General features: G+C 34.0%; 3 protein-coding genes across 3 annotated transcripts; 2 read left to right on the top strand and 1 right to left on the bottom strand.

Annotated features, from left to right (window-relative positions):
• Positions 1–8,308: 8,308 nt before the first annotated feature.
• LOC113782551 (protein SRG1-like) lies at positions 8,309–11,117 on the top strand. The gene is made up of 4 exons (XM_027328438.1): positions 8,309–8,545; positions 8,644–8,891; positions 8,991–9,315; positions 10,854–11,117. Exons 1-4 carry the CDS (start codon positions 8,309–8,311, stop codon positions 11,115–11,117), a joined length of 1,074 nt encoding a protein of 357 aa, XP_027184239.1.
• A 2,686-nt stretch (positions 11,118–13,803) lies between these two features.
• LOC113783417 (eukaryotic translation initiation factor 4E-1-like) lies at positions 13,804–19,727 on the top strand. Its single transcript, XM_027329545.1, has 5 exons — positions 13,804–14,208; positions 17,982–18,147; positions 18,260–18,385; positions 19,250–19,315; positions 19,414–19,727. Exons 1-5 carry the CDS (start codon positions 13,928–13,930, stop codon positions 19,462–19,464), a joined length of 690 nt encoding a protein of 229 aa, XP_027185346.1. The 5' UTR covers positions 13,804–13,927; the 3' UTR covers positions 19,465–19,727.
• A 3,745-nt stretch (positions 19,728–23,472) lies between these two features.
• On the bottom strand, positions 23,473–26,152 carry LOC113783313 (transcription factor GTE8-like). Its single transcript, XM_027329407.1, has 2 exons — positions 26,073–26,152; positions 23,473–25,416 (listed from the first exon to the last, which is right to left on the bottom strand). The coding sequence occupies exon 2, from the start codon at positions 25,405–25,407 to the stop codon at positions 23,554–23,556; it is 1,854 nt and encodes a 617-aa protein (XP_027185208.1). The 5' UTR covers positions 25,408–25,416; positions 26,073–26,152; the 3' UTR covers positions 23,473–23,553.
• Positions 26,153–27,350: the final 1,198 nt, after the last annotated feature.

Genomic DNA, 27,350 nt, shown 5'->3' on the forward strand with positions numbered 1-27,350 from the left:
ATTTGAATACTCTCATGGGGAATGAAGCCACATACCAGATCCTTCTGAACCATACACGATGGAAATCAGCTTCATTGTTCAACTGAATTAACACATGTCTTGCGTCCAATAGGCCAATCGTCGGGTTCTCACGTAAATCCAGCGATGCAATGAATTTCCTCACCTCCTCCAACTTCGGTCTACCTCTAGAGAATTTCCCAATCAATGCAAAACGAAATGGACTGGCCAAAGCTTCAACCGCTGCCTGTGGGAAAATCAATGCAGGTTCTCCTTTGTGTGTAGCCTCCTGTGCCGCAAAGGATAGTGTCGGCTGCTGTGAGTTTTTCGTGAACAAATCAGAAAATGATTTGCGTTGAAATGTAGGGGGGGCAGGCTGCCCTCCATCAGGTGGCCGTACGGCAGCCATGGACTGCCGCACCACTGCCCAAACTACTTCTTGTAAACCTTAGCACAAAAATGGTAAGAATGTAGAAGTTTATAGAACCGGAGTGGACTTCACCTTTGGCTAGAAAACCAAATCCAGGTTACCAAATCCAAAGCTAGTTTTCTGTATAGGCATTATGACAAACATGTGGTCTACATGACTTAAGTTCCTCTGGTTCTTTGAAGCTAAGCTGATTGTAAAATCCAATTTTTCCAACAATCTTTGTGAGAGTAATAACTCCAGAAAATTATGGGATGAAATTGCCCATAATCAATCGAAGCGATCCTTTAATGTCCGTAGCCCCAAGATGTCCAGTCCAGAAGCTTGGACCGAACTATAACTCTGCTCTCAAATCTACCTTCAAAAGTTACCTTGGCAAGAGGCACAACAGATAGATTGAGAAGCTGAAGAGTAATGGTTGATGAAGCTTGTCTCCTCTACTCACCGATTTGAACATCCAAGAAATCTCTGCCTGGACCCTGTACAATTTGTATCACTTTTACACTTTGCACCCTAAATTTCAATTTTAAACACTTTATACTTTAAACTTTCAATTTTGGACATTTTGCACCATAAACTCTCAAATTTATCCAATTTAAATCTAATAAATAATAACTTTAGTAAAATTAACGGTATGAAGGATCCAACAAATTAATGACAATATGTTGAAAGTGGTCAAAAGATACTAAGATATCGTAAAAAAAAAAAAAAGATAATACATTGTCATTAATTTGCAGCATTTTTAATCTCGGCAATTTTGCTAACAATAGTAGTGATTGAAACCCTATAAATCAATGATAATATGCTAAAAATGGTTTCAAAAAAAAAAGCTAAGAGATCGTAGTTAAAACAAAACGGTTCATTATCATTAATTTTCACTATCCATTATCTTGTTAATTTTGAGAATGTAATTATTAATTGGACTTAAATGGGATAATCCTGAAAATTTAGGGTGCAAAGTGTCCAGAATTAAGAGATTGGAATGCAAAGTATTCAAAAGTAAAATTTAAGATGCAAAGTGAGATGTGATACAAGTTTAGGAGTGCAAAATGAAGTTAGTCTTTACGCAGGTGAACCAATATTAGCAACGATATTTTTTCTTCTAATCATTTCACTATGACTAGCACTAATATTTTCTTTTATTTCAGTGCATGTTGCACAAAAGCGGTGGCTCTCAATGTGGTTAGCCGTCAATCATACCAAAGTTTTTAATAGGAGCAAAACACCAATGCAGCCTTCGATGCCGTCGGGGGCTGTCAAAGACAAACAAGACACTACCAAGCGATGCAACTGTGGGCTGTCAAAGACAAACAAGATGCAAGTTTTTATCCGTCCACAACATGTGCTTTATTTGCTGCACAAAGACGTGGCAGACTTCTAGTATTAAATTGATTCAACAGCAGAGCCAGGATTCACATTGGAATTGTCCTTTGCAGCCTCAATTCATTCCAAAATGTACTGCTAATGATTTTTAAGCACCAACTAAGATACATTATGACTGATTGACTGGCAACCGATGCTTTGTAGAATAATGTTAACAAAATGGAGTTAGTGGCCACTTTGAGATAAAAAGTAGGGTTAAATGCGCTAAGCCCACCTTTCTAATTATGAATAGTATCACATTTAATTTTATTGCACTTAATTTTAATCCTTTCTTGGAGTAAACTCAAAGAGTTTGGCCATGTGATTAGCCTTTGAATAGATGTTAATAAGCAGAAGAAATGATGAATTATCTATCTCCATGTGCAAAATTTGCAAATACTGACTTTTATAGCCAATTAGCTGTAGCTTCTAGTCAAAAAGTTTTAAGGTATCGAAAATAAAACAAAACAAAAGTTAGCTAATTAATGGGAGCTCCCCCATTAGTGAAAGAGATCGAAAGTCAATCTTGTACTATGATAACTGACTGATGATGTATATCTAATATATCCATGTGCAAAATATTGGTTGTAAAATAATTGCAGCTGAACTTAGTTAAAGGACAAAGAAATTTTGATAGTGGTCCAGAAATTTTGATACGGCTCCTTCATGTTCTTCTTGCTTTTCGTTCTGTTGAATGTCACAATGAAATTTATATTACAAATGTATTTTTGGTGTTATGGAATCAAACTATTTAACTTACAATTCGTCAAAGAAACTTCAATCACAAATTATATATGGGAGTGTTTGGATAGCAAAAATATTTCAAATATTATTTTACTTGCATCATAAACACATTTTCCAATCCACCTTTTTATATTCCCAATCACCTTTTTATCTGACATACATCACATCACAAAAAGTGCTACAGTAATTATTCTAAATAATATTTCAAATAATACTCTATCCAAACAAACTTATAAGTAAAAATGATAAGCTAGAAAATGAGCCTAGACAATTAGGTCTCGTAACTGAAAAATCTATAATTATTCTACTCAATTTCGAAATTTAACAAACAATTCTTCTAACTCACTCCATCATTCTATACTATTATTACTATGCATTAGTAAGGCGATACAGTGTCCACCATTTACACTAGTTTTGATAATGATGAAAAAGACATGAATGATGTCGGTATAAGAGAATTACCTATTCCTCACATCACCAAGCCAAAAGTACTCTATTTTTCTCGCTTTAACATTTGTGTCATAAGTTGTAAAGCTCAAGAGCCAACACATTGGATATGGATTTTGTTTGTGTTTGATCATGTGGCGTTTACGATAAATATTCGTTCCTACTTATCTAATGAGACGTCAAGAAAGATATATGCGATCTCATCCCCTTGGAGTGGAGTATGTTTATTATGGAAGTTAACATTTAAACTAGTATAATGTGAGGGATTTTTTTGAAATACTCCATATTAGATGTAAAGGATAAAGTATTTAGCATCATCAAGTTTTAGAGTAAATCTTTTATGCATTATCAATGTATACACTAGCGGCTCTAGATATATGCTACATATATAAATTTTGGTATTCAAATTCAAATTGAAATGATGTGATGTGTATATAGATCCATCAGTGAATGTATTGATATTGTATGAAAAATTAATCCTAATTGTATATTATATTGAGTAAATTTTTTGTTACACTATCAACGCAGACAACATTGACTCACTAATTGGATGGACAGGTAATAATTATTAATGAATTTTGCCTAAACAAAAGAATTCTTCTTTTTCTCTATCTAAACCACTGCTTTTTTTCTAGCGCTAGTACGTTTACACTAACAGTGTATTAAAAAAATATCATATATATATATATATACATTGATTTTAAGGGATCGATCATCTTTATCGAAATAGACTTGTGTGGCTCAAGGTAGAAAAACGCAATATATATATATATATATATATATATCTATATACATGAAGTGGAAAGTGTATGACTTTGTAAAGAATATATCAAAATACTGAAGCAATTACCAGCATTCCAATGCCAGATTAAAAATTATTAGCATGAAATTTTATTTGAATTAATCTGTTTGAATATCTAGATTCGATGTGTCAAATGAACTTGAGGCGATGGAAACCAACTCAATTAGAGACCCTTCGCTAAGTTAACTAATTTTTATCTTCCTGTTTATTAGGTATTAATTACTAATTGTTCGAGCAAATCCCCTAGAGCAAAATTCATTAAAAGTTGCTCAGAAAATGTCATGTTTATAATGCGTTAAACGCTTTAGGGATACGAATATTACAAGCACAAATCCTTTATCTTTTACATCATGAGCTCTATGGAAATGTCAAGTTTTATTAAGCATTACTAATTGTTGGTCAAAAATACATAAAGCAGAATCCACTTTTTAAGAAATTTAAGTTGTTATGAGAAAAAGGTTGTACTTTCCAAATTTTGATTTTCTAAAATTAATCACGAGGATAGACGGTAAACCTTCTAATCCCAATCAAAGGATGATGGTATGAACAGTGTTGATTGAACTATTCAGTTTAATTCGTTTAAACACACAATTTGTCTCCTAACTATATACAACAAATTGAGTCGTCTCAATTCTTTTGTTTCCACTGAATATGAGGAACCATTTTTTTATATCTTTAAAAAAGGCTTGTACATGTAATTAAGAGGTGAAAGAAATATTTCTTTTCTAAATGCACATTCATATCCTTAAAATATAAAAGCTTTATAAAAAATGTTGTAAATTCGATGTATTAAGGATCTTGGCTAACCGGCTCATTGTGTCTATGGCAGAAATTATAATGGATTACATGTTGAAATCACGATGGTCTGTATCTTTTGCAAATCATAAAGGAGTTATGTGAAAAAGTATTACACTGCAGGTGTTAAAGTGTATTTTATCTCAGATACTAACATTTTTTTCCCCTAAAACAACTACATTAAGCTATAAGAAAATTTTAGAAAAAAAATATATAACTGGCCTAACCCTAAATTTAAATAAATTAGCATACCCAAAAAAATCCAAAACTAATTATGCTGTCCTAAAAACCAATGAAAAGCAAGGAACCTTATTATATCTTGCTTCATCATTACATACCACGATGCAATCGGCATAAAATTGAACTTGTTCCATTATTTTTCTTTTTCAAATTTATGATTATGCAAGCTTTCTTGCCCCATTGAGTATCAACCAAGTTCGCTGATGTGGCGCTGTATCATTTCTGACGAGTTCAATTTTTAAGATACTTTAGTGAAATCGTCGGCCTCCCAATTTGAATTGTCCCAAAGAAAAACGTGTTTCTGCGGAATGAAAAACGTGTTTCTTCTGATCTTTATCTGCTGTTTCACGGAATATGTGTTGATTGGCTAGCGATCGTCTGGCTGACAAAGTTTGCGCAATTGGGCCAACCCTCTTTAATTCTTAGGGGACGCTTTAAACTAGGTGACGGGTCTCTTTTCAACCTTTGTGGTCACCAAGAAGGACAATTCTGACAACAATATCCCACGATTGACCTTTACATTCTATTTTCCGCTGTTGATTCTTCCAACCCTCAAATTTTCCGTACATAGTAGGTGTTTTACAAGGTTTTTTTTTAAATAAAATACACTATATCATTGTATACGAAAAGCTTTTATTGTAACTAATATTTTGAAAGTATTTTTAAAATTTAAAATTTTATTGAGGTGATTTAAAAATTTTGCAAAACTCCCCACTACGCAACTCTCTCCACCAACGTCATCGGCGGCCACCGCCTCCTCCCTCTCCTGACCTCTCCCCCTTCTCTTACCCTCCTTTTCTCCCCTCTGCCCCTCTAGCCTCTCCCTCCCCTCCCTTTCCCCCACACTCCCTGGGAATCCTTTCTTTCCCTCCCTCCCCCTCTTCCGCACCTTCTTTCTTCCCTCTCACAACCAAATCTAGTTATACGTTTTGGTTGCCAGAGGGAGTGAAAGGGCTGCGAGGAAGGGGAAGGGAGTGTTCCAAAGAGGGTGCAGGCGAATGGGAGAGAGGAAAGAGGGAAGGGAGGGGCAGGGAGGGGATAAGGAGGGGAGGGGAAAGGGAAACCAAGAGGCAGGAGAGGGGGAAACTAGGGGGTAGGGGATTGGGAAGGAGGTGCAAGGTAGCAAGCGGAGTTAGGAAAGAAGGTGGGAGGTGGCTCGGGGAGGAGAGGAATGGGATAGGAGAGGAGGAAAGGGGGAAACCAAAGGGTCGGGAAGGGGGGAAGAAGGATGTGCAAGGTGGTGGCCGAAGTTGAGGAAGAAGGAGGTGCTGCTGCTGCTACTACTACTGCTGCTATTATTATTATTATTATTTTGTATTTTTGGTGAGTGTATTTAGTTTTTTTTATAAGTATTTTTGAAATATATTACTATAACATTGTATTTAAAAAACCGTATTTAGAAAAAACTTCCAATCCAAACAAACAGAACCCTATCAGTAAATTGTAGATTTCTTAGACTTCCTGCTGATGGCCTTATTTTGTGTGCTAATATAACGAAGTCCTTTCAAATCTTCCAACATCCAACAAATTATCGATTTCTTACTTGATGTATTAATTTAAAGTGATCCAAGACTTGCACTATTGACTTTTCTTTAATTCGAACATGTGCATTCACACCAAAAACATAAGATCACCTATGAAGTGTTTAAAGCTTTTATAGAAAAGTATTTGTACATCTTTTTAGCTAACTGATCACCAAAATTCAATATGGTCATATTGAACACCAACACGGAGTAGATTTGTTACTTTTTGGTTAAAAACTGCTTTGTGAAAGCTTTTATAGTAGAAAATCAAGGTAAAATTAGTGAAGATAATTTTTTCTTTTTTTTTTAGGTACTTTGGGTAATTATACTTGTGCCAATGTCAAATTACAAATTTGATAAGTGTAGTAGGAAAAGGAAATTTTTCTATCGCCCTTTTAGTCCCTCAACTTGTATCCCTTAATGAAGATAACAATATAAATTTTAAATATTTGAAATTGTTATAATCTTAGGGTCAACAACTCTCATTTCATCATCTAACAGTAAATTTAACTTGAGGTATGATGTATACTTGATTTTAGAAGATTTTTTGGAAATTAAATTGATTGACATAAATTGGATGGTGAAGTATCAAAAATTATCCCAAGCACTCAGAGTGAATAGAATTGTTCGAAAAATTGTAGAGACTTCTCAAGAAATTTACCATTTACTTCCCATTTTCTTTCTTCTTTCTTTTTAGAAAGGAATAGAGTTAATGGAGTAAATAGACTTGCTCGAAAAATTGTAGAGAGTTCTCAAGAAATTTACCATTTACTTCCCATTTTCTTTCTTCTTTCTTTTTAGAAAGGAATAGAGATTACCAAAAAAAAAAAGCAGATAACAATTACTTCTCCTAACACCCCATTAATGAATCACTTTTTAATAGCATAAGAACAATAATCATTCATATGAAAATTACTTCTCCTAACACGATCCAATTATTGAATCACTTTTTAATAGCACAAGAACTGTAATCACTATCTAAAATCAATTGACATATAATGTACAAGTTTACAGGATCAAAATGAAGAAATTAAAATTTTAAAGGCCAAACAAGATCTTTAAAGAGACTTCCTGAATTTAGTCTCATCTTTTGACCTTTTTATGTTCGTTGTAGCAATAGTGACGTAGTAATGAACCATATCAACTTAGACACGTGCATGGGAACTAGACATGTGCAATTGAGTTTTGTTTGACCACGTCCGATTGGATTAATTCTTACACGATTTCGTGTATTTTTCACTCTGCTAATGTACACAAACAAAATTCACGATTCCACTAAAGAAATATCTGCATTGAGCCCCATGAACATTACGTAATATCTGCATTGAAGTCAACCCTTCCAAATCCCCAGCCCACAAACCAAAAATAAAAGGACAAAATACACTTTATTCTGCTGTGATTTAGTTATTTTTCATATAACTCCTCTATGATTTCAAAAACTATATATAATCTCCTCATAATTTGGATTAAAGTGTCAAAGTGACAGAATTTGCATTCTGTAACGAAATCAACTAAAATATCAAAAGTATTCCTGTATAAAGTTAAAAATTATTTATTAACCACGGGAGGTTATATATATATTTTGAAAACTATAAGGGAATTATATAGTAAAACACTAAATCATAAGAGGGTTATCTGGTAAAATATAAAATCATATGGAATTAAAGTGTCATTTATATTATGTTTATATATTTTGGGCATTTCAGTTATTTTAGTTTTTAAACAAGGGTAATTTTGATATTTTTATGGATTCCATTGCAATGATCTTTTCCGCCACTTTGACACTTTAATCTAAACTATGAAAAGGTTATATATAGTTTTTAAAACTATAGAGGGGTAAAGTAAAATATCGCTAAAATATGGGGGGTAAAGTGTATTTTGCCCAAATAAAAAATGGTGCGGATGAAGGTTGTATGCCTTGAATATATAAATACAACTACTCGTGTTGAGGTAAAACCACAAGAGCATAGCATGGCCTCATCACCCTCTATGAAAACCTCAATTACCCTGAAGGAGCTTGATAACGAGCCTCTACTTGTCGTCCCACAGCGTTATAAACGTGATGATCAAGAACCTTCATTCTTCTCTGATGGCAATCCCATGCCAGTTATCCCTACAGTTGACATGGAAAGTTTGACTCTTAAGGAAACAAAGGCTTTTGATCTCCAGAAGCTGCATTCAACGTGCAAAACATGGGGCATATTTCAGGTTTTGAACTCAATATTATACCTCAATGTCTTTTTCTTCTTTTCGTTTTTATTCTTCATATATGTACATGGAACTGATTGCTGATCACATATATGCAGCTGGTAAACCATGGAGTTAGCTCGTCAGTGATGGAGAAACTCAAGTATGAAATTGAAGAATTCTACAAGCTGCCATTAGAAGAGAAGATGAGGTACGAGCTAAGACCAGGTGATTTTGAAGGGTATGGCCAAACAATACTCCATTCAGATGATCAAAAGGTTGACTGGGCGGATAGGTTTTATATGGTATTCAACCCCATCCATAGAAGAAAGCCACATCTTCTTCCAAAGCTCCCTTCATTACTAAGGTCCACTACAACTCTAGTACATACATGTACTCTCTCATGTCTGCCTAAACCTTTGAGCATTTGCATCATTGATTTTTCAACTGGATATGCTTGTTGCAGAGAATCCATGGAGACTTATTTCAAAGAGATCCAAAAGCTTGCCATGGTTTTATTTAATTTGATGGGGGAAGCTTTGGGAGTAGATAATAAAGAAATGGAGGACATGTTTGAAGATGGTATGCAATCAGTGAGGATGACTTACTATCCTCCATGTCCCCAACCAGAGCTGGTTATGGGGATTTCTCCTCACTCTGATGCTACTGGAATCACCATTCTTTCGCAAGTGAATGGAGTGGAAGGCTTCCAAGTGAAGAAGGATGGAGTTTGGATTCCAGTCAACATTCTCCCAAATGCCTTTGTGGTAATTGTGGGGGACATTCTAGAGGTCCTTCCGCCTTTCTTTCCCTTGGATTTATTTTGATAAGAGGTCTTTGCCAATGTTTTGAAACTCAGACCGACCATCGACTTGGTTAAAGACGGGTACCCATCCAAGAACCAGATGACATCATCATGATGTCATAAATATTTAATTTTAAAAATTAATATATTATGTAAAATTTTTAAAAACATATTAAGACTAAGAAATGTAGGTTCAGTGTATGTTTGATGTTTCTAAGATACTTTATAAGAAAATACAAAAGGTAGTATAATTAAGTAGCAATTTATGGAATTTACAATTTAATGCATATTCAACAAGTTTAGAACCAAATTGGAGGGCTAATTTGAAGAGTAATACAAGAATTTAGGGCTATAGCTATAAGTTCTAAAATGTTCTAGGTGTAATAATAGTTTTCTAGTACTCTAGGGGTCAAATCATAAAATTGATAAAATATTTCTGGTGAATTTTTCACTTTCTTTTTTTTTATGTTTTATCACTTTTTTAACTTGGATCTTCCATTGGAGTTGTTTGAGAGAGATTTATAGTAGGATATGTGAAGAGATTTGAGAGTAGTTAAAAGAAAAAATCAAAAAAGGAAAACAAAAATGGTAAAAAAGGAAAAGATGGGAAAAAAAATCTGATTCAAAGCGGTTCTTCTAATTTTTGGTTAAACTCGATTTTTGACCAGATTTGACCGAGTTTTTGTTTCACGGTTGTTTAAGACAACTCGGACCGGATGCCTACCCAATTTTCGATTCAACCGATTCAATCGACTGGTCCAATTCGAGTTTCAAAACACATGTCTTTGCCCTTGTCCCTTTAAAAATTTTATTTCAGTAAGTTCACACTTCTAAATTGCTAGGTCAAAGCAATGAAATATCAAAATACCATTTTGGCACACTCATGTAATTAAGTGGTAATAATAGTCCTTTTCTGGTATCTACTTTTTTTTTTTTTTTTGGTATCGACTTGAGAATTCTTAGTAGGTGAAGTAAGGCTTTCTATATATATAACTTGCTTATTCTCTTTGACCTCCCTATATTTGAATTATTGCTAACCATTTTCAAAAGCTCCAGCCATGGATGCCAAATGATATCTCAAGTACGTCATTTCTTTGCCTTGTTTGCAAAGTTATTTTCCACCAAAAAAATTTCTATGTTTTCCATGAATATATTTTCTAATCACCTTTCTACCTCACATATATCAAATCACTGTAGTTCATTTTCTATAAAAATTCCAGAAAATTACAATCCAAATAGGTTTAGCGTTGACAAAAAACATCTTTGTTTTCTCCTAGTAAAAAATTTTAAATTTCAATCACTTACTCTTGTTATGAATATTGCAAAAAGAAACCGAAACTGATCTTGAAAGAAAACTAATTAAATCTATCGTTTACATGAATTCATTCAAAAATCTGCAAATACAACAAGTACAGCTAATGCAATTTTTAGTAATTAATATGTTTTTCAAGTGACAGTTCAAATTTTTATCTGTTATGCATAATCTTTGTTTTAATTTGATTGGTATCTAAACTATCTATGCAGATCTTAAGCAATGGCACCTACAAGAGTGTAGAACATAGAGCGACCGTGAACTCGAGTAAAGAACGAATCTCAATAGCAATATTCTTCAACCCGAAATTTGAAGCAGAGATTGGACCTTTTACTTGCACAACAACCCAAGAAAGTCCACCATTGTTCAGAAGACTGAGAATGGAGCAGTATGTGAAAACCTTCTTCTCTCGCAAGCTCGATGGCAAGTCATTCTTAAAGGAGATGAAGATTGAAAGGGACACATTGACTGATTAGAATAATGCTTAAGAAATGTGGGATGCTACTATTAGGGTTGAATTTAGTAGTATTTGTCAATCCTACATATGGTTTCTAGTTTGTTTTTACCCTCTAAATTCCTAATATGTGCCAATATAGCATCCATGCTTGCTACACTCGTGTATTTGATCATAAATATATGTTCGTGAATACATATTATTTGCTACTATATTTCTTGTACGAATTCCAAAGAAGCATGGAAAAACTTAAATTAAGCTCTAAGGAGATTTTTTTTTTTCGGACACGATAGAATTTGCACTACAACTACTCCTACTTTATATTAGCAGGAGGGGGGACCCAAGGGGTACTACACCTACTCCTCCTTTATACTAAAGGGAGGAGGGATTCAAAGGGGTCAAGGGATAATTCGAATTACCACCGATTCAAACGGGTGCCTAAACATCCGATGGCAGAATATTCCAGAAAATCTGAAGTATTAGAATGCGAATCCGTTGATTTACATCCAAATAGAGCCTTAGGACTCTCTGGTAACCAACTACTTTAGGAATAGTTTTGATTTCTCTGAGGAGATCACTGTTAGAAATTATGTAAGAAATTTTAGCCCGTACTTGTCGAGTTGCCTTGTAAGACCCATGGACGGAGCCACCGAGCCAGCCAGTGCAGCTGCCCCAAGAATTTTGATACATTTGCATTTACAATTATTGTTTTGCCCATGTTAGAATTTTAGAAAATTTCATTGCTCCTTTCACTTAAATTTTGCCTTAGGAAAAATATTAATTTCCCTTAAATATTTTTAGATTGTTGCTAAATTAGTTAATCTACAAAATTTAATTTCTTAATAAATGGTTTATTATTACATATTATCTTCTTAAAATTTTATATATTATCTCCAAAGATATCTCATTATAAACATGTACTACAATTAACATTTGTGACTAATTAGTTATTTCATTTAATTTTATACTTTAGAGTAAAACTTTGCGATATGTTCATATAGATAGATTTGTCCTTTTTTTGTGTAAGATAGTAAGAAAAAGAAGATAGAAAAATGAATTTTTATATAAGTTTGACATACTAATGCATATTTTAATTTATTACTACTTCCTTATTATATTTTGTGGACATGATTTTATTAGCGTTTTGTTAAAATCATCTTGATAATAAAGAACTTCTGCCTCAACTTTGCTAAGACCTAAATAGCATATTTTTCTTTAAGTCTAGAGTATATCTAGTCATGAGCTTATCTAGACTCTTTTTTTTTTTTTTTAATTGAGCTTATCTAGACTTTAGAATTCCAAAATTTAGTTACTTGTTAAACAGTTAATAATGATACTTAGTATTACAAAACTTTAGAATTCACATGGCAGGCAACATTCTCCCCTCAAATCTTTCAAAATGTATTTCTGAAAAACTCAATTTTTAGAAATATGTTCTCACAAAAAAACGTAGTACAAAAGTTGTCCTTAATAAATGAAAATTTGTTTTTTCTTAAATCAACGACTTTAAGTTTGCAGGATCAATGTTAAAATTGGATTCATACCGGAGATATAATGGATGTTCTCAAACCCACCGTCAGCAAATTGGTCTGCCAGCGGGTTGTGGGTGGTCCAACTGGTTCAACCGATCAACACAACCAGTCTTTTGCTTTTGAAAAATTAACATATAATTATGGTCTATTTGCATAAATTGGGAAAAATAATTTAAAAGAGTTATGCTTAACTAAAATTAAGTTGTACTATGATGCTTCCAATTTTGACTACACATTGTATGCAAAATCAAGTGGTTAAAGAACAAATAAATAAAAAGAACTATTGGACTCATATATTTGTATTGATAGTTGAGATTATTCTTAAAATGTATAAAAAGAAGTAGGCGAGAAAGGGGATAGGGGGAGAAAGAAGGTGAATGAGTGAAAAATGAAGTGATAAGTGAGAGATGAAAAGTGTGATTAGAATTTTCTTTTTCTTTTTTGGTTTTTTTTTTTGTTTTGACTTCGGATAAGTGATGATGATATGACATAATTTTGATCTTTTTATTACATTTTTTAATGGCATTTCCTCATAAGCCTTATGTTAAGTTTACATTATGACATTTTTGTGGAGAAATGTCTTATTAGATATGTTACTAAAGACTATATATCTTTAGCACTGAAAGCCAAGCAAAACATGTGTTTAATTTAATTAGCAAAAGTCAAAACATCAATCTAACTAGTCCAATTTAGGTGAACTAATTATATTGTTTTTAACCAGATTTACCAATTTTAAGTTTTGATTCACTTAGTTTTGAAGTTGATTAGCAAACTTATTGTCACCTGAACTAGCCACTTCAGTACAATTTTTAAAATAATTAAATAAAACTAATAACTTTGTTGTACCTTACGAAAAGTAAAAAAAAAGGTACAAAATATAAAATAGAAAGGTTACTTTAAACGATCTTAAAAAAGAATTGACTGAGGAAAGTGAACATTGGAAAGAAAATTACACATACAGAAATAAAAAAAAAACAAGGGTATATTGAAATTTTAAGCCGTTTTCAAAGATAATGTATATAGGTTTTAAAAAAAAAAAACCCAATAAACCGATACAACCGACTCGGGAAAGCCAAATGCCAAACCAACCCGGGTTATCATTCTTAGAAAGTCCTAAAGAATTAAAAAAAAATCCGAAAATGGAAGATTTATACTATATAATTTACTCAACCGACTCCAGTTCGTTCCTGAAAGACCGGTTTGGAATTATTTCCTGCAATTTTATTTTATTTTTTTCAAATCAAGGAGAGAAACAAAGGAGTTCTGAATAATCAGAAGGAGAGGTACTTGAAAGAAATCAATGGTGGAGGAGCTGGAGAAACCGATGGCGGAGGAAAAGGAGGAGAAAATACCACCGGTTGAAGATGATGAAGGTCCAGAGGAAGGAGAGATCGTTGAGGAATCTGAGGAAACCGGGTCTTCTTCTATGGGGAATCCGAGTAAGAGTTTGGTAACAAAGCATCCATTGGAGCATTCATGGACTTTCTGGTTTGATAATCCATCTGCTAAGTCCAAACAGGTCGCTTGGGGCAGCTCCATTCGCCCTATTTACACCTTCTCCACTGTTGAAGATTTCTGGGGGTAATTCAATGGATTTTTCCTGTTTAGATTTTAATTGTTGATGGACTTTTTGGGTAAATTGTGGCGTTTTATTATCTGGTTTGTGTGGGGTTGTGATTGGTTATGCTAGGGTTTTGTTTTTGCCTGATTTGATTGTTGAAATTTTGATTAGGACAAAATTGGGAAAGTGAAGCAAAAGAGGGATTTTTCTTGGGGAAATTAGTGAAAATGGCGCGCTTTGTTGCGTAAATAATAAAGAGGTTGCAATCTTGAGTTGTTTGCCGTGAAGGGCATCTGAGAATTATAATTAGGATTAATAAGGAAAATTTTTTAAGTATTTATGGTGGAGATGAGGCGAGAGTTTTGAATGAATGGAATGATGGATTGGGTAGATTTGTTAACTTCTTGCTTGGGTTTATTTAGGATGTTGTACTTTACATGCAAGAATTTTGTGTTATGTATGTTTATATGCAGAATATGTCACAAGATGCGGGTATCGTTATATGCATATATGGAGTGAATGACTGAATTATAGCTTGTTATAAACCAAAAAAAAAAAAGACAATGTCTTGATAAATTGCTTATGTATCTGCTTGAATGTATGTATATAATTTCTGCTTCTAGCAAGATTGTCTTTTGCGAGGTGTAATAAAGCAACGAGCAATAAATCAAATATGTGATAGGGTAAAAGAAAAGGCGAAAAGAACTTGTATAGAAATGGTTTATATGAATGGTGGACCCTTGCTACTGCCAGATCACAGGCTACTTGCAGTTTTTGTTTTGTTTTTGTTTTTGCTTGTTCACAGGTAAAATTCTTATAATTTTTCTGGACTCTGCATTTCCGTATGTTCATTGGGATTGATGCCTCTTGTATAATTATGCTGATGGTTGCCCATATTATGAAAAGGTCGTGTTGCATTTCTATGTATTTTGATTGTGGAATTACATTAAATGCTTTTTAACATCTCAAATTGCATTAGTGGCGGCAGTAATTGTGTGGGTTGTTCACGCCAACATCTGTTCATCAGTCAGCTGGGTAAACAACCAGACTAAGGTGTCTGATGGGTGTTGTGGCATGTTAGAGTCAGTTTGTTAGTTCTTTTGTTTTCATTTGAAGTTATCTAATTTTAGTTTCTTTCTTTTGAAACTGCTTAGAACAATATTCAAGTAAGAGAAAGTTATCCTTCCACACAAACACCAACAAGCATAAATTCATTAGCATAATTGCACAGCTATTTGGAAGACATAGCAAGGCAGGACCAACACTCAGAAAGTGAATTTTTTTTCTATCAAATCTCTTAACTGTTTGTAAGATTACTTCAAACAAAATTCTTTTGTTAAGTAGGTCTAAGAATATCAAATTGTATGAATCTGGCTTTTTTTCTGATAACAAAACATTATTGCACCTCTTCTTCCAATCACACATGATTTTGGGATTGTTGGCTGGATATTTTTTATGTTTCATTTGTCTGGTTTATGTAATTCGTAGCTACAATTTCTGAAATTTGGAGTTTATGATTGTTGTTCCCTCTGTCCACCCCCAATAGGATTGTTTGATTGGACTTTCATTTTTAACTTCTATTGATTTATGTAATAAAGTTGGGAATTTAAAGGCCCAAAGTAGAATTTGTGTGTCAGTAGTGGTTTTCCGAGTTTCTCTGTGAGCACAAAATTCATTCTTTTTAGGTTTGTTGTTAAGATATAAGGTCAGACTAATGTCAAGATGTTAGTTTTACATTGTTAGCTGCCAAGCTATTATAAGTATGATTTGACTCAGATAACTATGCTTTTGTTTCTAAGGAAGTAAAGTTCTGTAAATTTGAAAGGTTTCATTATAGTTTTCAATAGGGGGCAATTATCTGTCAGTGAACATAGTCTGAAAAGAAGTTAGTCAAATACCAGTTGGATTGAAGATTTTGTGGAGGAGGACCATCTTAACTGCTAAGCTCTTATTGTACTTTACACATGTTGTCAACCTAAGGAGGGCCGTACTGTAAATGAAAGTTTAGATTTTCACCTCCTGTTTGACAGGTACTGGTTAATCTTTTTTCCTCATACCACTAGGTGTTTGTTACGAGTGTAAAAGAATTTACATTTTGTTTTATATTGTATGTGGATACATTTCATAGGGCGACTGTAAACTAGAGGTCTTCCTTTTTCAATTGAAGGTTGTAACCCTTCACTAGAGTACCACTAGAGATTGTTATGGTAAATACACTTAGACAACTGTGATATGTTTGTCTACCAAAAGCAATGCAAGTGCATTTGACCAGATGCAATATCTTTGACTGAATAATATAACCTGACTGGGAACATTCAACATGAAACATGTTAACTAGTGCATCCCAGATATGATATTGTTCCTTTATTCTTCCGTCGACTATCTTTTTGTGTTCTTGTGTATTTACAAGTATCAGGTTACGTACTGAGGGATGCGACAACAATTCCTTCTAAATTTTGGAAGATTCCTTTGCTTGAGAGGTTTCTCTAATGGTCAATATTTGCATACTCTTTATTCTTCTGTCGACTTTATCTTTTTGTGTTCTTGTGTGTATTTACAAGTATCAGGTTACGTTGTGAGGGATGGGAGAACAATTCCTGCTAAACTTTGGAAGATTTGTTTGCTTGAGAGGTTTCTCTAATTATCAATATTAGTGTACTCTCCTCCATTAATGATTGTCTGTTTAATCAAATCAAAGATAGTCCTAAGAAGCAACAGTTCTTGCATGCTTAACTGAATGCCCAATTTATAAGATGGCATGATTATGGATGTCAAAAACAGATTTTCCCTTTTCTCTTCTTGGGACCCAGCATGTCATCTCTCAGAATGATGGATAAGGACATTATTTTGTTTAGACGAGTGGTTTCTGTCTTCAATAGCCTTGATGGTATCTGCAAAATTTTTCTCATGGTCGCTGCTTGATTTTAGTCAGCTGAGTTTATATTAATAGTGGACCCCTTGTTGCTGCCAATTCATAGGCTTCTTGTAATTTTTGTATTCTTTCTGTTTTTTTATTACACAGGTAAAATTCTTGTCTTTCCTCTGAAATCAAGATTTTGGTGTGGTCATCAGGATTGATGCCACTTGTGTTGTTATGCTGATGCCCTCTCTTTAAAGTGGCATGAATATGGGTGTTAAAAACAGATTTTCCTTTCCTTTTCTTGTGACCTAGCATGTCATCTTTCAGAATGATGGATAAGGACATTATTCCATGAAAGTCCAATGGTTTCGGTATCAATAGCACTAGTGGTCTTAATGTTGTTTCTGGAGAATTTTCTCAGGATGAATGTGTGGTTTTAGTCACCTAAATATTAGCCACCAAAATCACTTCATTTCGGGGGATGTTGTCTTGAAATTTTCTGGTGTCTACTTTTTAATGCAGTTTTTTTGCAGTTAAATTTTTCCCAAACTTGAAAAAGTGTCAAGAAATTGTTAAATTATGTCGAGATCAGAAACATTTTACACTTGTTTTGCTTTATGGAGCATCTATTCCCAAATTATTATGTTCCCAAGGGGTGCCTTGATTTGTGATTCATGGATTGTAATACAGTTGCTTAAGTTCTACATGGATATACGGCTTCCCCCCCCCCCCCCCTTCCCTCCACGAACCAAAAAAACTCAGCAAGTCTACTCTTGCCTCAGATGTTTATTTCTTTAGCCCTTTTTCTAGTGAGAATTCACAGTTTGAAGTTTCGCTATGGCACTCTCGTCAGTTTCTGAGCTTTGTTTTTATAGTTTCCACGTGGTTCTTGCTGCTTGGAGCAGGCAGTAACAATCTATATGTTGTTTACAGCATTTACAACAATATACACCATCCAAGCAAGTTGGCTATAGGAGCTGACTTCCATTGTTTCAAAAACAAGATAGAGCCTAAGTGGGAGGATCCTGTTTGTGCTAATGGAGGAAAGTGGACTGTTAACCTTCAAAGGGGTAAATCTGACACCTCTTGGCTTTATACGGTATGTAAATATTGATCCTAGTGTAAATTGAGTTTATTCTGTGGATTAGTTGAATCTGCATTTTATAGCATTCAAGAGATTCAAAGTTTAATTGTGGATTTTGTTCTACTAGTTGCTAGCACTGATTGGAGAACAGTTTGATTATGGTGATGAAATCTGTGGAGCTGTTGTCAATGTCCGAGCTAGGCAGGAAAAAATAGCTCTATGGACTAAGAATGCTGCAAATGAAACTGCTCAGGTAAAATTATGTCAAATGACTAATTAAACGGTCATTTCTATGTTGATTAAACTATGAATCGTGGATCAATTATACTCTCAAGGCTAGTGCTATGGTTGTAATTTTGAGACCGTTATTTTTACTGATTTGGGAACAAATGTATGAAAGTCATTTGCCACTTTCCGCTCATGCATCTTTGCATTATTGAACTATTAACGTTTACCAAGTTGGCAATTTGACGGGGTTGAAACAGTTTTATTTGGAGGTTTGGGATAGCTGAGGTCCATGATATTATCTGTGTCTTTGACATTCTTTTGATTAGCTGACGGTGCTTATTTTTGTTTAAGGAGTTGAAACAGTTTTATTTGGAGGTTTGGAATAGCTGAGGTCCATGATATTATCTGTCTGACATTCTTTTGATTAGCTGACGGTGCTTATTTTTGTTTGTTTCTTTATAAGGAATATTTAAACAGCCTGCTTTTCTACGAGTTCAGTTGCACATTACTAGTCTTGAAAACTCTTACTCCAAATATTTTAATTTCATATGAAAGTCATAATGAATAGGCTTCAATCTTTTCCTTAGCATCACACTTAAAGGTGAAGTTTGCACTCTTCCTCGCTGGGAAGGATTATATTTCGAGTACTGGTGATCTGAATTGTATTTAAGCAGAAGGAAAAGACAGATAGTGGGTTTATTGCCAGAGTGGGTATTTTCTATTGTCTAACTTGAAAAAGCCTTTCTTATGCCAATATACCAGCATGCAAGCATGAGAGATAATGTCTGCTGGACCATTGCTGCCATTGTCAACTCGTGCACCTTGATTCGGAATTTTTTATTGAAACCAGAACTTCTGTAATGCTTACAATTGTTTCTACCTTTTCCAGATTAGCATTGGGAAGCAATGGAAGGATTTTCTAGATTACAATGACCAAACGGGATTCATATTTCATGTAAGGCTTATTCTCCCCCCCCCCCCCCCCCTCTTCTCTTCTCTTCTGTGCAGAATTTTCTGGGCAATCAGAAATTAATTGCTTTTATTCTCTCACAGGAGGATGCAAAGAAGCTTGACAGAGCTGCCAAAAATAGATACACAGTATAGCAGGACTTTTCAAGGATTAGAAGGATGCTAGGGATTGCTTTCTGGGTGTTGCACAGGGTGCTGGGCACATCAAACTTTTAGGATTCACCTTTTGTTGGCAGTCTTTTATGCCACTGCTGAGCTGTTTCTATACATGTTCAAGTGTATTGCCTGTTTGTTACCATCTCTAGATTTGCTGATGCACAACCTTGCAGTTATTTGACATCCTTAATTCTCTAATCACAACTTTTTGTAGTTAATGGACTTGGTATGCTTGTGGTTCATTGTTGTCTTGGTACTTTTCTACTATGATTAGACGAGAAATACAAAATGAGAAGCAAAGCATTGAGTGAATGTGCAGAGTCTGCTCTGGGCCTCTGACAGGATTGTCTCTCCCTCTGTAACAAAACAAAGTGTTTCGATTTGTAGTGCACCTGTCTTCTAAAAAATCCAGACGGGTGCGAGGTAAACCCGTTTGGTCCGGTGGTAGTTCAGTTCCCATCTGCCCTCCATAGGTCCAGTTGGACCTCCCTTTAGATATACTTCCTCCGTCCCGTTTTGTTAGTCTTGGTTTTTTTTTCACACGATTAAGAAAGTGTAATTAATTTGGTTGGAAACATAAATTTAGATTAATAATTTCCTAAAATACCCTTATCTAATCACGAAGAGTGCCAATTAATATCAATTACAGCTAATGGGTTAGTATTGGAAAAGTTCAATGTATTCAATGTAGTGGGTTAGTATTTAATAACAATGTATTAATAATAAGGGTATTTTAGACAATTTGAAAGATTACTACATTTCTTAATGGGAAAGTGGACTACAATTTGGGACAGACGGAAAAGGAAAACAAGACTATCAAAGTGGGACGGAGGGAGTATTAAGATAGAGTAGAATATATAAATAAAATAGCGACGAATGACAAAAAAAAAAAAGATTTGTAGTTGATTTTATTTACCTAACGTATTCCTTTTACAAATATTATCGCAAGGCATTAAACCTTGAAACCCGGCAAGTTTTTATAACCATTAGGGGTTAATCTTGAATTCTATTTCTTTCATATATGGCATGCATGTATACCTATTAATATATACACGATTAGTTAAAGAAGATTAATCTTAACAATTAAATTTAAGAGTATGTTAGAAGATAAAGGTGTGAGAACCATCTAAACTGAGAGAAACCAACGTTGCCATGTTTTCATTTCAAATCGAACTCATTATTGTACCTTTGAATAGTTGATTTGTTTTGAGAAAATTTAACCGTTATATAAACATGTGAATTCTGAAAGGAGTAAAGCATAGCAGTGTAAGGGAATGGGGCAGTTACAGCTATCCTTAGGTGCGGTTACTATGGTTATTGTCGGGGGAATGGGATAAGTATAGTTAACTTTAGGTGCAGTTGGTATGGTTATGATAGAGTGTTTGAGGTGTTGGATCGGGAGAACCGGGTTGGACATATTTCTAGCTTTTCGACATGGGGTTAAGCTTTGAGTTGTTTGCTTAATAATTCATTGATGCGTATTTATTTGTTTCCCTGATAACCAATTTTCAGCATGCTTGTCAATACTACTACTCTAAGAAGAATTGTTGTCAAATTTCGTCCAAAATCGTATTTGGTTTCTTAAGTTTTATTATCCAAAATCGTCCAAAATTGTCCAAAATTTCGTCCAACCATTCCTCATTTCATATTGGACTCTTAAGTTTTATTATTTTAAAACTTAAAGGAGGCTAATATTTCATAGAGCATGGAAAGACTTTTTTTCACTTTTTTTTTTTTATAAGTGAGAGAGTTTGAATTTAAGACCTCTTACATACAAACTCTCCCACTTACAATTCTTTCCATTTTATCATCTTACCGCCCAATCCAAGCGTTCCCCCTCCGCCCTCTCACCTTAATCATCCTCATTCATAAAGTTTTGTACTTCCTTTTTGAGTCATTCTCATTCCTAAAGTCAGGCTTAAAGAAGGGTAAATGTCTAGACATAAATAATTACTTGGTAATCAAATAAACCTTTTTTTTTGTTGCCAGCCTACGTAAAATCATTTTTTTCTTGATCCTTATGAAGGTTAGGCCCATTTTTCTTGATCCTTATTAAGGTTAGGCCCATTTTGGCTATATTGGTGAATCTTTCCTTATTTGCTTTATAATTCATTAATGATATATTTATTTGTTTCCTTAATATTAACTAATTTTCAGCATACGTGTATTTTTTGGTAGGATTTCTTTGTTAGTATTGCTACAATAATGCCTAAAATATATTTGTTTCCTTTTTTTAATTATAGTTGCATTTCCAAATTTATTTGAATAAAAACCACCTAAATATGGAAATGTTGAGGCGTAAGAAATGGATATCTTTTAAACCAACCAATCAAGAGGCATAAAAAATTGGGATAATTTCAGAAACCTTCCTTGAGTTTTTTGACAATTTCACTTAGCTCCCCTCAGGTTTAAATAATTTCACTTACTTCCCTTGGCACAATAAAGTACCTATAATACCCTCTAGTTGGTAGACAATTCACAATATAAGGCAATAGATTTACAAAATCGAAAAAAAAACATATTTCTCTATCTCTTGTCTATTTTGGCTCCTCTCCTTTTAGTTATTATACTACTACACCATCTTTTTTTTATCTTGAATTTTGTGGACATTAGCAAATTAAAATTGTAAAATCAATACAAGGAGTAGATTATATGTCAAAATGGAAGGAAATGAAGAAGTTCACGCTAATACAGAAATAAATAATAAAATTGATGATTGAAATAGGAGAAGGGCCAAAGGAGTGGAATTTGTCATATTTTATCTATTATCAAAAAAAATTTTGTAAAATGTCTATAATTTCATAAGGATTTCTTTCATAGGGTTACCGTTGCTTATTGTCATTTTGTTGTAGAAGTAGAATTTATTGTCTACTTTGAGATGTTAATATTCTTAAGGACATGGGAGTGTGATTAGATTGTATTGGAAAGGTGTTGAGGCATTGAGATTTAATTTTGGTGTATAAAATTGGTTGTCAATGGTGTTTTTTTTGTTTTGTGGCAAACATTGATGTTGTATAGGTAATGTGGTATCCTTTGGGCAGCTACTTGAATTTGGAATGGAGTTTTTGCACGGGTGTTTGTTAAGGATTGGGATAGTCAGTTTGTGCAAAGTGTGAAAGAAAGCGATTGAGTATAGGGATAATTTCATGAACCTCCCATGGTGCTTTTAAACAATTACGTCCCTTAATGTTATGAAAAGACTATAATACTTTTAACAATTTTACAAATTTTAAATAAAAAAGTGGATGTAAAGAAAAAAGAAACCATATTTTGCAAATATTTCTTTATCCAAAAGTTCTAACCTTATCTCACTTAATACATTATATTCAATTCCTCGGTCATTTAAATGGACTTCTTACTTAGTTTTATAAATAGCCGACTAGTAGGGATGCATTTGTTAAAAACAATTTCTTCACAACTTACTTAACAAAAAAAAAGGTCCAAATATTAAAAAAATGATACCTTGAAACATGACCTAAAATTTTACTACAAAAAAATTACCTTAAAATTTTTTACTTAACAAATAATGCTAATATTTGATTTTCTTTTGTCATTTAATTTGTTTTTGTAAATCAAATAAGAGCAATATAGGATATTCATTAGACTTCTTGTGCTTATATCATCATTTGTTATCCAAACATACTTTTAAGGGAGGTTTCTGTAATTTTTTAAATCTCAAGAAGATGGCTACAATTGTTACAAAGCTCAAGGGAGTTTTTTGAAATTATCCCTTGAGTATGCTTTATTTTTCTTTTTTAATTTTGAACAAAAGGATAATTTAAGATTTTTAAGAGAAACTTTGGTTCATTGGACCTATATTGTTGCATAAATAGTAAAACAGGGGAGATGTAATTTCAAAAACTTGAGGGGAGTCTCTACAATTGTTACAAACCGCAGGGGAGGTTTGCAAAATTATACCTAAAATTTTTAATTAATTAAAAAATTCCAAAATTCCAAAAAACAAAGAATTGGAAGTTAGAAGCTCAATGAGAAAACTCCTCAAATATTATATACATGTATAGATTTGAACTCTGGATACAATGCAGGTAAGAATAGTCAATGGGAGTGTCATCCGAGGATCTCCCCTTCTTCGCCTTCCCAACTCAAGAATGTTTCCTCATCGTCATCCTCCTCCAAGAAATCATCCTTTATGTGCAAGCCTAACTGTTCCAAGGGGTTCAAGATTTCACCAGTTTCTAAACGTCTTAGAACCATCACAGGACAACACCCATGGAGAATAAAGGTGGGAGAACACTGAGTGAGCATCTCAAGCTCCTTCAAAGTCATCAGATTATCCTCCAGCTGAACAGCCTTTTCCATCAATTGCAATGCAAGCCGAGCAGCTTCTCTTTCTTTGTCCCTCTGCCTCTTCAATTCAGCCTCTTTCTTTAACTGCTCCTCTCTTATTCGTGCCTTAAATAGCTCCTCTTCACGTTGCAGTCTTTTCACTCTCTCTCTTTCTTGCTCAGCATCTGTTTTATCACCATTTGCTTTAGAAATAGTTTCTGCAAAGCGGCTTTTGAGCTTTGCAATGCGTAAAGCTTTCTTCAGAGCTTGCTCATCATCAATAAGAGGAGTCCAGCATTCACCCGAAATAGCTGAAGTTATTGTTGTTGAAAGACCAGAGCTGGGCCATGTATATTCTTCATCCTCACCACTTCCAGAACCTTCAGTTAATTGGCAAACAGAATCCGCATTCACCCTGCATGAGTGGGTTGACATAGTTTTACTTTGACAGTCCTGAATAGTTTTAGTTTCACGGTCCTGAATGACTTTACTTTCACGGTGCTGAATTTTCGTCTGAGTCAACAAAATTTTATCTTTGCTCTCTTTCGCAGAACTTGCATCTGAAGAATCTTTCAGTACTCTCTTCAACTCCCATAAGATGTCATCTTGAAGATCGTCAATGTTCACATCAATCTTTTCTTTTCTAATGTCAAAGAAACCAAATTTTTGAAGGACAGTCTGCAACTTTCCATTCACCTTTCCCTTCAACATTTCTATGAGATCTTTCTTAAGCTTCTGCCTTTCCTCCAATAACATTGACCTCTTTGCGACCAAGCCCGTATCTGATTTCTTACACTGAGCATTCTTTTCAAATTTACCTGAAATCAGGCCCTGTGAATTCTTACAGAAAGCCTTTTTAGTATCTTGAGCATTCTTTTCACTTTCATTTGAAACGACGCCCTGTGAATTCTTACAGAAAGCCTTTCTAGTATCTTGAGCCTTCTTTTCAATTCCATTTGAAATCAGCCCCTGTGGCTCCTTATAGGAAGGCTTTGCTCTATTTTGAGCATTATTTTCAAGGCCACTTGAAATCTGCTCCAGTGACTTCTTATCAAAAGCCCTCATAGTATTTTGAGCAGTCTTTTCACTCTTACTTGAAAAAGTGTCCTGCTGAGCACATGCTGTCTCACGTTTCCATTTAGCTTCCAGAAGCTTCCATCTTCTTATGAAAACGCACTCTAGTTCCTTTGCCATGCGATGAACTGGATTATCAGGAGGATTATACAGCATGGCATTTGAGAAGGTCAGCTTGACATCAGATGCAAACTCTTCAGCACTGAAGTATCTATTACCAGCCAACTTCGACTTTATTGTCCCCAAATCCATCGGATGCAAGATTATGGAAAAGTAATCAGGAATATTCAATGCAACAGGGTCCACCGGAGTCCTAAAAATCCATCCAGTAGGATGAGTAATCAACGTTTCCAGAATAGTTCGACACTGCTGCTTCACGACAGGGTCCAATCTCTTCCTTTTCTCCCTTTCACCATCTAGCACAAATTCAGCTTTACGCTTGTTACAGCCATTCGAGACCAAGAGTTTGGCACGTGACCCCGATTCACATGATTTTCTATCTAAATTCGGCGGCACTCTAACCTCCGAGTCGTTCTTGACTGTAGTCTCTGTAACAGCCATGTTAAAGAACTGCAGAAACAATATGATAACGATTCAAAATTCCTTCAAATTGCACAAATACCTTAAAATTCAAAGAGAATTATAGCCAGCAAGCAAAAGCACGCAACTTAGGTCAAATCAAACCAAATTGAAACACTTCCGAAGCATACGTACTCAAGAACTAGAGCCACTTAACCCCAATACAAGCACAATCTCATAGCAAAAGATCACATCAAACAAAACCCAAAAAAGTTACATCTTTGCTTAGTTCTAACAATACAAGGAAACAGGGCTTCCGCAAACTCAAGAAGAACCCACAAGACCCCAAGAAAAAAACGCTAAAACAGGGAAACCTTCAGCAAATTTCTGATCGAGTAGAAAGCAAAAACGAACAAAAGCATCGACCGATTCACTTATCTCAAAGTTTAAGTCAACTTTACTACTGAAACGATTTTACAAACCAAAACATAAAAACACCGATTCGATTGCTCCGCAGGTTATAAAAAACCTAAGCAAAACAAAAAACGAGGGAAAAAAAACCCTCAAGAAAACCTACTCGGAAATCACAGAAAAAGGAAACAAAAACAAACGCAACCCATTAACTAAAAACCCCAGAAGTCAATCAAACAAAAGAATCCATGGAATCATTGATGAAAACTGCATTAGGATTTTGGGTAGAAATTTACCTTTGAAGAACGAATCGCTGGAATTGCTCGAATTTGCGGGGCGAGGAGGTAGTGAAGAAAGATAGTGAAGGAACAGTAAAAGTAGGGTTACTTCTCCTTTACAACATAAGAGCCTCCCTTAGAACTGGTTATCTTATATAAGAGCCTCCACTTCACACTTTGCTTTGGAACTGTGCTGACTTTCGGGCGTCCAACTGGCTTTAGGACAGGGATAATTTTAGAAACCTCCCCGGGGTTTCTAACTATTTCACTACTCTCCCTTTAAATTTTAAAAATTATATTAACCTCCCTTAGAACTAAATCTTACAAAAATAATAACGTTTAACAAACAATTAAAAAGTAATATTAGAAGAGGGACACAATATGATTCCACCATTATTCCTTATTTACTAAATTATTTAATTAATTTAATACCACCCAAGCATTAAGAAAAATACTAGAATTTTCTATTTACCATCAGGGATTAAATCATATGTAGCATCAAAAGTAATATATCATTCTATATGTTTCACTTAATGTAAGTCCAATTTGCCCTTTTTAGTTACAAACCTATTACCAAACAAGATCAACAACAAATAATCAAAATAATCTGTAACCATGATATTACAAAGAGCGAAATTTAATACCATAAAAATCTCAATAACTAATCTTAATATTTGGGTTGAGAACAAACTTTAACATCATAAGTATTCTTGTCAACATATTCAGGTTAGTTGCTAAGATTTTCATTGTATTAAAGTTCGTTCTTTATAATATTTTGGTCACATATTTTTTTAATTATTTGTTGTTGATCTTGTTTGATAATGGGTTTGTAACTAAAAAGAGCAATTTGGATCTTATATTAAATGAAATATATAGAATGATATACTATTTTTTATGCCCTATGTGATTTAATCCATGATAATAAACAACAAATTATAATGTTTTCTTTAATGTTTGTGCTGGTATTAGATTAATTAAATAATTTAGTAGATGAGGGGCAAATGTAAAATCATATTATTTTCTCTCTCCTAATATCACTTTTTAAGTATTTGTTGGATCTAGATGTTACAGGATAATAAATCTCAAGAGAGGTTAATGTAATTTTGAAAAATAGAGAGAGGCCAGTGAAATAGTTAGAAACCTTAAGGGAGGTTTTTGAAATTATCCCTTAAAACTTTAAGGGGTGTGATTTTAATGATTTCATGAATTCGATTGCTTAGTTAATGTAGTATTAATTTTTTTAAAAAAAATATGTAAATTAAGACTGTGCAAAAAATAAATATCTATGTGTAGCAA

This window comes from Coffea eugenioides, chromosome 9 (genome assembly GCF_003713205.1).
Source record: "Coffea eugenioides isolate CCC68of chromosome 9, Ceug_1.0, whole genome shotgun sequence".
Classification (NCBI taxonomy): domain Eukaryota; kingdom Viridiplantae; phylum Streptophyta; class Magnoliopsida; order Gentianales; family Rubiaceae; genus Coffea; species Coffea eugenioides.